At 37.8% G+C, this 11,399-nt stretch overlaps 2 protein-coding genes across 7 annotated transcripts; both read right to left on the bottom strand.

Moving 5' to 3' along the window:
* Positions 1 to 1,847: 1,847 nt before the first annotated feature.
* On the bottom strand, positions 1,848 to 5,720 carry lrrc23 (leucine rich repeat containing 23). 2 transcript variants are annotated; one of them, XM_027170335.2, is made up of 8 exons: positions 5,567 to 5,720; positions 5,247 to 5,344; positions 4,424 to 4,533; positions 4,026 to 4,288; positions 3,381 to 3,511; positions 3,143 to 3,279; positions 2,510 to 2,714; positions 1,848 to 2,159 (listed from the first exon to the last, which is right to left on the bottom strand). In XM_027170335.2, exons 2-8 carry the CDS (start codon positions 5,337 to 5,339, stop codon positions 2,112 to 2,114), a joined length of 987 nt encoding a protein of 328 aa, XP_027026136.1. In that variant the 5' UTR covers positions 5,340 to 5,344; positions 5,567 to 5,720; the 3' UTR covers positions 1,848 to 2,111. The 2 variants fall into 2 exon arrangements, with proteins under 2 accessions (XP_027026136.1, XP_027026138.1); XM_027170337.2 differs by having other exon boundaries at positions 5,551 to 5,627.
* Positions 5,721 to 6,696: 976 nt separating this feature from the next.
* Positions 6,697 to 10,824, bottom strand: si:dkey-32e6.3. 5 transcript variants are annotated; one of them, XM_027170743.2, is made up of 6 exons: positions 10,661 to 10,814; positions 9,998 to 10,402; positions 9,168 to 9,562; positions 8,921 to 9,081; positions 8,412 to 8,544; positions 6,697 to 8,327 (listed from the first exon to the last, which is right to left on the bottom strand). In XM_027170743.2, the coding sequence occupies exons 2-6, from the start codon at positions 10,260 to 10,262 to the stop codon at positions 8,154 to 8,156; spliced, it is 1,128 nt and encodes a 375-aa protein (XP_027026544.1). In that variant the 5' UTR covers positions 10,263 to 10,402; positions 10,661 to 10,814; the 3' UTR covers positions 6,697 to 8,153. The 5 variants fall into 5 exon arrangements, with proteins under 5 accessions (XP_027026544.1, XP_027026548.1, XP_027026546.1 ...); XM_027170747.2 differs by lacking the exon at positions 9,998 to 10,402 and having other exon boundaries at positions 10,678 to 10,824; XM_027170745.2 differs by lacking the exon at positions 9,998 to 10,402 and having other exon boundaries at positions 10,661 to 10,821.
* Between the last annotated feature and the right edge of the window lie 575 nt (positions 10,825 to 11,399).

The raw sequence follows: 11,399 nt of genomic DNA on the forward strand, positions 1-11,399 counted from the left end.
GTTGTGTCCAGGGTGTGAGGGGTCAGTAGTGATTTTTCCTGCCCAGTTTCTGTTTCTTGTATGGTACAAGTCCTGGGGAGTGGGCAGGGGACACCAAGTATTTTATCTGCATTGCAGTTTTTACTGTGCATTGCAGTCTGTTCCAATGATTCAATGACTGCAGTGTAGAACAGCATCAACAGCTCCTGTGGCAGACCATACTTCCTTAATTAACATAGAAAGTATATCCTCTGCTGGGCTTCTTTGAGAATGGAGTTTATGTTGTACTTCCTTTTCAGATCTTGGGAAATGGTAGTGACCAGAAACTTGAAGGTCTGTTGGATATTGTGGGGGAGTAGTGTTGAGGGGTCTTTCCTAAAGTCCACTATCATCTCCAGCATCATATTAATTCTACTACTATTATTCAACAACAACAACAACAACAACAACAACAACAACAACAACAACAATAATAATAATAATAATAGTAATAATAATAATAACAACAAATATAGGCAAGCAGCGATTCCGGGGTCAAGCTCAGAATATGTCGCTGATGAACCATACCAAGTTTCGTATGGCATTGCATTCGTAAAATACTGGATTTAACGTGAAAATCACCTAGGTGGCGCTGTCACGAAACGTTGCGAAATGTGTGTGTCACTTTGGTGCTGATTCTGGTTCTTATTTTAGCACCCAATACATATTGTGTGCCAAACTGCCCCTCAAATTCTGGAATTTGTTTTGGACTGGTGTTTAGAGGGTTTGAGCTAGACACACCAAAGTTGCTATAGTAACTTACTGTATAAGACTGGCCTCTACATGTGTGCCAAATTTCATAACTTTCCTACGTACGGTTCATGTTGTGTGCCAACTTGCCCCTCAAATTGTTTGGACTGGTGGAGCTAGAGGGTTTGAGCTAGACACACCAATGTTCCTATAATAACTTCTAAGACTGGCCTCTACATGTGTGCCAAATTTCATAACTTTCCTACGTACGGTTCTTGACTTCAGTGGCGGAATAATAATAAGAAAACTAACAATAACAATAGGTGCCTACGCCCCTTCGGGTTAACCCCTAATAATAATAATAATAATAATAATAATAATAATAATAATAATAATAATAATAATAATAATAATAATAATTTATATAAGAGATAATAGACATGATAAGTTATTATATTTTGTGTAATTTGTGTACTTTGATAATAGATTGTGGAAAAGAGGTGAAGAGGTGAGTGCAGGAGTGGGTGGAGAAATGAGTCAGGAGTGTTACATGACAGAAGAGTGTCAGCAAGAATCAAAGGAAAGTTGTACAAGACGGTAGAGAAGGCAGCTATGCTGTATGGGTTAGAGACTGTAGCAGTGAGGAAAAGACGAGGCAGAGATGGAGGTAGCAGAAATGGGGATGTTGAGGTTCTCTTTAGGAGTGAGAGCACATCAGAGGGACAGCGCAGGTTGGCTGTTTTGGGGACAAGGACAGAAAGTCTAAATTGAGATGGTTTGGACATGTACAAAGGAAGGAGATGGTTATATTGGTAGAAGGATGTTGGAGATGGAGCTGCTAGGTAAGAGGTCAAGAGGAAGACCAAAGAGAGGATACAGGGATGTGTTACAAGAGGACATGAATTAATTGGTGCGAGAGTTGAGGATGCAGAGGATAGAGCTGGGTGGAAACAGATGACTCGCCGTGACGACCGCTAACGGGAAAGGCCAAAAGTAAAAGAAAATAGATGCAATGACACTGTACATACATTATATACACTACGGCCAAAAACTTAGGTTATGAACTTATCGACTTTAAAAGACTCAGCCTTAATAATATTTTGTGTACTTTTTACTTTGATAGTTGATCTAACAAAACATAAACAGATTAAATTTATTTTCAGATGGTAAAATGAGGACATTTGACGACTTTAAAGCATAATAGACAACAAATCAAAGGAAATAAAGTATATATATTCTGTCATAATAAAAAAGGCACAATTTAGTCAGAAATGTAATAAAAAAAATAAAACAATGATCTTGTTTAACAAAAAACAACAAAAAACTGGTTCATAGACACTTATGTTATACTGAATCATTTCTTCTGCAGCAGGACTGCAGACAAGTGAATGCAGCTTTGCTCCCTATTGGCCTGTTAAATTGTCTTCTTGTTTTGTGATGTTCTGGAATTCCTAAAATTAGAAGAGTTACAATGATGAATTGATTTGAGATTCACTGTTACCCGTATGATCATAATTACTTCTGATATTCATATACTGTGCACTACACTACTGTGTAGTTTACTGCTCCAGTAAAAAAAATATATTTTTTAATAAAAATATATAACTAGGGATGTGGTAGCCTAGTAGTTATGGTGCTCTCCTACCAAACGAAAGGTTGTGAGTTCAATCCCCACTTCCACCAGGCTGCCACTGCTGGGCCCCTGAGCAAGGCCTTTAACCCTTAATTGCTCAGTTGTATAAAACGTAAGTTGCTCTGTGCAAGGGTGACTGCTAAATGCTGAAAATTGTAATTGTTATACCGTGATTCTTTCTTGAGCTTCAGTCTGCTCCTCAGAAGAGACATGAATCTTGTCAAGTTTTTCAAGAAGAGGGAGGCTTGAGATGACAATGAGCCGGTAATCCTCTGTCTCTGACAGAGGGTTGTCTGCCAGCACGAGGGTCCGTAACGATTGAGCAACACCCATCAGGCTTTTTAATGCATTCTGGGAAAATACCATGTTTCTTCTTTGGGGGATAGTGAGAAAGAATATGAAGAAAAAAGTCAGAGATGTTGCTAAAGTATACAGGCTATACAAGATTTTTTTGGAGATTCTCTTAAGGTAAAGCAGGTAAACTTCACATTTCACATAATTATTTTGGATAAGGGACAGATGTCTCAAATTTAGGGTTAAGTATTAGTTGGAACAGATGGAAACTTTAGTTTCTCTTTTAAAAATAAAAAAAATCTACCAGAATGTGAGTAGAATTTATGCCAAATATTAAAAGTCTAAGTGCAACTTGTATTCTGGAAGCCATGAAATATGTGCTACATAAAAAGAAAATAAGATAATCAGGATCCAAAGTCCAAAACAAATGACAAAAAACTATTTAAATAAAAACTATAAATAGCAAAAAAGGTTAAGGTGGCATTCTTCACACTGCCTCTCAAGTACCTGACATTAAGATACTGCAGAGATTTCATACTGGGACTGATTCCATCCAGTGTCTCCAGCTGGTTGTCCCTGAGGTGAAGGATTGTTAGATTCTCCAGTTTGTCCAGTCCTTCTAATCGTTTAATTCTGTTCTGGGCCTAGAAATTTACAGAATAAAGTAGAGTTTGTGAGCAAAGTGTACAACAATAATTTAGAATGTCCAATGACATTCACCAGACATTTAATATGACCTTCTTACCAGATAAAGACAACGCAGGTTGGGGAGATAAATACCATCTGTAGTTTCTAAATGGTTTTCTCTCAGCTCCAGAGATACTAGATTGGTCAGCTTGTTATAATCAAGGCCAGACACTTTCTGAATGGTATTACCTGAAAAAAGGAAGTAATCATTTTTGACAAAAGACAATTACTGCTTCTCATTATACCTTTTGTAGTGAATTCAGAAATGCTTAATCTCAACTAAAATATGATATGATATGTATGTATGTATGTATGTATGTATGTATGTATGTATGTATGTATGTATGTATGTATGTATGTATGTATGTATGTATATATGTATGTCTTATCATACATACATACATATATACATACATACATACATACATGTATGTATGTATGTATGTATGTATGTATGTATGTATGTATGTATGTATGTATGTATGTATGTATGTATGTATGTATGTATATATGTATGTATGTATGTATATATGTATGTCTTATCATATATAGAGAGAATATAGACTATATATGTATATCCCTATATCATAGTGATTTCAATTGGTATATTGGTATAATTCCTTACTATCATATCAGTATATCATGACATCCTAGCTCAATAAAAAATGTCGACATCTAAACTGCCCAAAGGTGTGCCACCAACCTGTAAGATTAAGGCTTTCCAGTGCAGACCCAGCAAGGCCCTCTGTATCACTTAAACAATTGGACTTGAGGCTGAGCCACTGCAGATAAGGAAGCTGGCTGAATGGCTGACCTCGAACACTCTGAATCTGATTGTTATCTGCTTTTATCCAAAGAAGCTCAGTCAGGCTAGCCAGTGGAGAAAGGTCTGTCAGGTAGTTGGATGAGATGTCCAGGAAACGCAGATGGACAAATGAACTCAATATGACAATATCTGCCAGATTCCTGATTAAACAGCAATGAAGACAATAGATAGTTACATGTGTTTGTTTATCTTTAAATACACCAAACCAAAAAAATTATAATAATGAGCAAGGAAATCCCTGTGCTATTCACATTCACTTCAGTTTTGTTTACTACCTGTTTTGTAGGTCAAGTCTGACAAATGCATGAGAAAGTCCATCACCTGTCCGGCACAATAAGGAAAGCTTCTGTCCTATTACATCCTGTGTTAATGAGCAGGGTTCAACCTGACATCAAGGTAAAGCAGAAATATGTTTGTATGTGTTTGTAGTCAATTTGATTAATAACCAAATAAAATGTTATAAATCATTCGTATATCAATATATATATTCCAGTATTACTGACACCACTGAACAAAAAATATGAATAAATATCTTTCTTAAAACAAATTTATGGTTGGACCCTTGCAGCAGGACAGTGATTCAAAATATACATCCAAATTCACAGGGATAGAAATCAATAACTAAAGAAAGCTTTTGCAATGCCCACCTCAGTCCCCTGAACCCAACTGCACTAAAAATCTATGGGGTGATCCAAATAGGAGACTCCACAAGACACAAGGTTGGAGGATCCGGAGAGATCCTTTGCTGTGTATTCTTCAATATATATGACATTATGTTCATATACACAAACAGAACTGTACTATATTCAGTTACCACCTCTATTTTGATATATTAATTTCTTCCATTTCATTCCATTATTACTTTATTTTTATTCTCTACTTTAGTTTCAAAAGCATTTCACTACATGTTTTACTGTATAATTACAGGAGAAGACTCAATGCTATAATGATAGCAAGATGAGGAAAGTAAAGAAAACAGGGAGGCCAATAATTGTGAAATGTGGCTTTGTTAAAAATATATAGTTTAAGGGTTTTAAGGGCTCTGTTTATTTAATGATAAACATTAAAGCCTTCTTCATGACAAACTTTGGTTCTTACCTTTTGTTTTGCCGCTGTTTCTTCTGAGTAATCTTCCTCCTGCTTTTCCTCAGAATCACCTAACCTCGCATCATCTTCGTCAGATCCTGACATATTTTCTAATCAGGATTTATTAAAATACCAACGTTTATAAAAACTGTTTATAAAAAAAATATATATCGCCAGACTAATATATTAATATCCCACTCATTTTAACCAATTATAACTCGATAAGTGGGTTTCTTTGCAAAAAAAAAAAAATATTTATAATACGTTTATATAAAATTACGTTATATTTTCAGATATTTCATTAAGTTTTTCATACTCTGCTGATGATTTACCTGTTGCAGGTAAATCTTTAGACGGACTTCTCTTGCTAGTCGTTGTTTACACTGGTTACTATGGTAACAAATGTTCGCCTCAAACGAGCTTGCGCGTGTCACTTACGCGTGAGCATTAACGCGTTTTTTAGCCACGCCCACACTCACGTGCTGTGAACAGCTTGGAACAGCTTTTGAACATCCGCGGTTAATAAAACTACAGGGATAAGTTTCAGATATCGCGGTCTTTACTGTTAATGTGGAAATTAAAGTACTGCACAATGGACTGGGACGCAGGGAAATGTTTATATCATAAAAAATGCATGGCTTGAAAAGTACTGAGCCGTCGGAAAAGGGTCTTAAAGGGATATTTAGGCAGAAGATATTTTGGAAGTAGCGCGTCTTGACTACCAATATGCAATATAACTAATATGCACAATGTTATAATATACTAATATTAAAATGTTGAGTGTTTTAATTTGATATTGCTAATAATATTGATTGAACATATAGTATTTACACTGCTGCTGCTGTTACCGTATTGTCTTATATTTTTTGTCCTGCACCTTTTGTCATTTGTCCTGCACTGTCCTTTTGTCCTGCACTTTTTGTCTTTTGACGTGCTGCACTGTCTTTTTGTTCTGTGCTATCATTTTTGTTTTTTTTTGTCCTGCACTGTCCTTTTGTCCTGCGCTGTCATTTTGCCTTTTGTCCTGCACCGTCTTTCTGTCTTTCACTGTCCTTTTGTCCCGCACTGTCTTTTGCCCTCCACTGACCTTTTGTCCTCCACTGTCTTTTTGTCTTGCACAGTTTTCACAGATGCACTTTATGTATCTATAGGACTACTGTAGCACCCTGATCCTGGAGAAACCTTGTCTCATTTCACTACATTTACGCAGACACCCTTATCCAGAGTGACTTACAACTGAGCAACTGAGGGTTAAGGGCCTTGCTCAGGGGCCCAGCAGTGGCAGCTTGGTGGACCTGGGGTTTGAACTCATGACCTTCCAATCAGTAGCCCAACACCTTAACCACTGAGCTACCACATCCCCATCACTATGTACTGCAACAGCTATATGTAGTGACATGACTTGACAACCATGATTTCCTGTTTATATTACATACAATAGAGTAACCACTGATGACTTAAATGTTAGTTATTCAGATAAGTTTAATAACAGGGAGAAAAGCAAACAACAAGAATAACCACTGAAACCTTGCAAATAATGAATATTCAATAGCATTTATATCACCAATATAAAATGAAAATAAGTAAATGCATAAGTAATTATAATGCCATGTCTGATTTCAGTAGCATAAGTAATACACCCTTCATTGGCATTATTTGACCTCCAAATGTTTCAAATGGGTAACATATGTACAGGGAGCAACCAAAAGAAGAAGAAAATAAATACATGTACTTCTAAACAAAGCACTTAACAATACAGTTGCTCAAAATACTACAATGTACCATTTTGTAGCCACGTGTAAAACCCAATGTACTGTTGTCTGTAAAACAGTACAAAAACTCAAGAATGTTCATAATGATCAAACGTAAATATAATGTACCAAACATACAATGATATCCAGTAACCTAATCCCTGAGCAATATAATGGCAGGAACAGCTTCTCTAAAGAGAAGACGCGTAGAAAGACATGTTGCATTAACTGCACAGAACTGAATAATTTCATGTTTTTGATCAAATATTGTATTATTTATTTTGGTGCTTGAATATACAAGCTAATATCGCATCTATATTCTTCTATATTTTCTCTTCTGCTGTCTCTCACAGCAGTATTCTGTCTAGGTTTTCCATTATGCCCCTGTCATCAGAATTACGTCTCTGTGTTGTGTGGGTATACACTCATATACACCCCCTGAGCATTTATTAGGAACTATATTTTTATGCTAATATGTCTAGAAATTCCTGCAGATTATTCAGGTGTATTTTAATGCTCCGAATCTCCCATTCTACCAAATCCCAAATAGAAAAAAAGAGGATTCCAGCAGTTACAGAAAAACTCAAACCAACCCATCTGGCAAAAACAATCATTGCTCAGTCATAATCACTGAGATCATTGCTGCCACATGATCGTCTAAACAGATAACTGCACGAATAAATAGTTGTACTGTTGTTCCTGATAAAGTGGTCAGTGAATGTAAATTTAATTGCTGCATGTCAAGTTTTAGCTGCTAGTGTGTGTGTCTACTGTTTTGTCCCAACTGACCTCATGCACTGTGCTGAAACCATGTTTGTGTTATAAGCTAAAGTTAATGGAAAAAAGGTGCTCGCCAACTGGAGACTTTCTACTATTGGGGCATTAAAATGTGAACAGGCGTTTACATTTTTTCAGAAACGTTTTTTTTAAGGTGACCCACAGATGGTGCTAATGCACATCAGTGATCATTAGCAGATATGAGCAATTTTAACCAATATATATATATATACAGAGCTTTTCAATAATGAAAACATGCCCCAATGCATGACTGTATGATTAATGCATGAAGATGATTCTTCCGGAATTGTTAATCAATAAAATTTGTTTAGTGCAGAACATTCAGGTGAACTTAGTACTGATTCTCCTGGAAGGAAATATGTGCAATTTATCAGAGTTGTTGCCTAAGGTTCCTCTCATAGTTCTCCATGCAGATCAGAATACGCTGGGTGAAGTAGCTGGGTTCAGAAATGGCCCTGAGGAGGTCCGTCTGAATCAGACACAGGTCATAGAGTTCTGAAGTGGAGGCTGTGCGGGTCTCTGAGCTCTCACGGTCCAGAAATACCTACAGAAAAAGGATTACACAGAGTTGCTTTAGCTCCATTAGCATGCGGTATTTAGTGAGGGTGAACAGGGTTTGTCCACTGACCTTAGGGTGCACAATAGTGTCATCATTGTTTTGGCGGATGTTGTCATCTATAAAGATATGTTGGACTGTGGAGTCAAATGGGTCGATCCACAGTGGCTTTCCTCCCATAATGGAGTATGCGTTTTGTGCCCACCTGTTATAATCAAAATGATTTTTAACAGCTGTAAGTTCGGGCTTTGTAAACATATTACTTGCCTGAATGATTTAATATGAATTAAGTATACATATTTGTAACCAAATGTGGATAGATTTTTCAAAAATGAACACAAAATAAATTTTCTTAGCACATCTGATCAAGAATAGTCACATACAACAAAAAAACCTCCTAAACAAAAGGCTTAACTTTCATGCAGATGTGAGTAAACCTCGAAATGTAGTCATTAAACATGAGTGTGCGGTGCTGAGTGATGCAGGGTGGGTTGTGGGTGTGGTGGCAGTTTGCAGAGGTTTTCACCCAGATCACAATGGTATAACTAGCCAGGAGGGATCAAATAACATTAAATACTCACCAGTTGAAGTGGTCCTGGAAGCCACCCAGACCCTGTGAGGAGCTTAAGAATCTGTACAGATTGCGTTCCCCGTCCTGTGTGGATATGCGCAAATCTCCATGAATCAGAGTCACACCCTTCGTGTTGCATCTGATCTGCCCTGGTGTTGTGTCCACGCTTAGCTATAAGTGGCAAAATATTCCACTTGAGTTTTACTTTGAGAATGAGTCATTTATTAAGGTTAGTTCTTTGTATTGTAAGTATCTACCTTCAGCTCTGGAAGCACAGAGAAGAGTGGATGGGTGCCGTGCTCAAGGATCTGTCGAACAACCTTTAACAGACGTGGAAGGTCTGTGCCGAACGTACGGAAGAAGATAGAAAACTCAATCCCTTCTGAGGCCAGATCCTGCAAGAGCTGGAAGAAAGAGGGCAGAATCCAGTGGTACAGCTTTCCATCTTCTCCTTTTACAGAAAGCTCCTTGTGTGCAGGCAGGTCAGAAGGCCACCGCAGCAGGTTGAGATGCTCCTCAAGAAACTTCCGGAAACGCTTGCCTGGCCCAACCGTGGCGAAACCTACTACTCTACCAAACTGAGAGTAGTAACTCACAGCATCCTTGCACGGTGGGAGGAGAGATGGCGACTCACACATCCACTCCCATTTTCCTGTGGTATGAACAAAATCAGATTATAACAAAAACTCATCTAATATTTGTCCAATCACTAAATAAACCCACTGTAGTAGGAGGACAAAATGTTAAATTATATTAAACTTCCTGCTGCTTTTTTATTTTAAACATCAAACAAAAGATATGTCAAATATCTATTACACAAACTATGCATATAAAAGGATGTTTACTGCTACTGGGGTGAGAAAAATTGTAGCTTTGTTAAATTTAGTTTTAAATATTAAGAGCCAAACTTTAATATCCTGCTACTTCCAAATGAAGTTTTCTATTTGATCCCTCAGAAAAACATATGACTTATAGTTTATATTCACAATATTTATATATCATCATCATCATCATCATCATATTTCCGAGTCGTGCGTCTGACAAGGAGCCATTTCAGATTTCAGCAAACAACTAGTGTCAATCTCACCTTTTGACATCCGTCCCCAGGTCACAGTGGACAAAAAATACTCAAGAGCAGCTACAGTCCCTTGTTTTGTAACAGCATCAGAAACCAGGATTGTGTTGTTCAGATCAATATGAAGGACTATTTTCTTTTTCCTAACTAAAAGTAACCGTGAAACTGATAAAGACTGATGATCAGCACCGTCTGAGTTCTCCTGTGCTATACCTCCATTAGTCCTGCAATCAATGCTGTTCTTATGGGTTTCACATGAGTTCTGGGAGGCAGACATGGTGTAACAATAACCTCCTTTTCTCTCTGAACACTGAGAGCTGAGCTAAACGGAGCAGATTGTCATTGTGAAGAAAAAACAAGTAACAAGTGTCCTATAAAGCCAACAAGATGTTCTGGATGCTCCAGATTGGAGTAATCCTGTGACATAAGTAGACATAAATCTATAAAGCTGTGGCGAATCTGATCTGAATAAACATGAGTAGTTGAGAATAAGAATAATAAGAAATTAATTTTGTCTGCCGAAAAAACAAAAAAAAAACAACAATTTTAACTAGACAGACGGACTGCTGTGTAATTCTCGTAGCTAAACAGTTAGCATAGCTACCATAGTAAGAAGTGCAGTAAAGTTTAAAAACGTACACAGAGGCTATGTAAGTATAACATGATCGATCTCACCACATCTCTCCACTCGCCTATTTATGTTTCGATTGCTGGTTATATTCAGCGAATGATTCAGTCCATCGGCGCTGAATAAATAAAGCTCACACGCAGTCACCGGCACTTAGAGCAAAACACTTCCTTCCGTGTTCTTGTCCGTCACTATGGTGGTATAACACGCAGGGAACGCTCTGCGCATGCGCAGTAAAACCGAGGCTCTGTCTCACACATGACACAGGAGTTTCAATCCAAGGCCCCAAGAGCATCCGGCGTAGAAGGTGCCAAACTTAAACATGCGGATCGTCGGTAGGAATTCCATACAGGACATGTCGAGGCCTGGGTTAACAATATTGGACCAGTGTTGGTCTAGGACGAGGAAAGGCAGGTGTATAGGTGTATAGAGAATAGGGGCTCAATAGTGACCCTTAACATTAGTAGAATGGTAGAGAGCTGGCAGACATGATTGAGAGAAGGAAGGTAGTTGACCAGGTGGAAGGGGAGCAAAATATGTAGTACCCAAAGGATGTTTCTGATGTTTTAGAGGTGAAAAGAGTGTCAGACAGAGAGATTAGTGACTACAAAGCGGTGGTAGGAGAGAGTGTAGCCAGACAGCATCGGATGGTGACATGTAAGAGGGCAAAGGACAAACAGAAAGCATACGTTGAGTTGTATGCCAGGTTAAATATGAGGGAAGGTGGTGAATACTGTAGAGCAGGAAATAGCAAAGATTACAAAGGATGAGGTGAGGAAGGCTCTG

Source organism: Tachysurus fulvidraco, chromosome 23 (assembly GCF_022655615.1).
Source record: "Tachysurus fulvidraco isolate hzauxx_2018 chromosome 23, HZAU_PFXX_2.0, whole genome shotgun sequence".
NCBI lineage: Eukaryota > Metazoa > Chordata > Actinopteri > Siluriformes > Bagridae > Tachysurus > Tachysurus fulvidraco.

Coding starts and splice junctions, on each gene's coding strand:
- si:dkey-32e6.3 (XM_047807430.1), bottom strand. CDS start 10,262: ATGTCTGCCTCCCAGAACTCATGTGAAACCCATAAGAACAGCATTGAT. Junction 9,563..9,997: donor CTGGGGACGGATGTCAAAAG/GTGAGATTGACA, acceptor TTCATACCACAG/GAAAATGGGAGTGGATGTGT. Junction 9,082..9,167: donor CTGTGCTTCCAGAGCTGAAG/GTAGATACTTAC, acceptor TGCCACTTATAG/CTAAGCGTGGACACAACACC.
- lrrc23 (XM_027170335.2), bottom strand. CDS start 5,339: ATGTCAGGATCTGACGAAGATGATGCGAGGTTAGGTGATTCTGAGGAA. Junction 4,534..5,246: donor AAACAGCGGCAAAACAAAAG/GTAAGAACCAAA, acceptor CCTTGATGTCAG/GTTGAACCCTGCTCATTAAC. Junction 4,289..4,423: donor AGACTTGACCTACAAAACAG/GTAGTAAACAAA, acceptor CTGTTTAATCAG/GAATCTGGCAGATATTGTCA.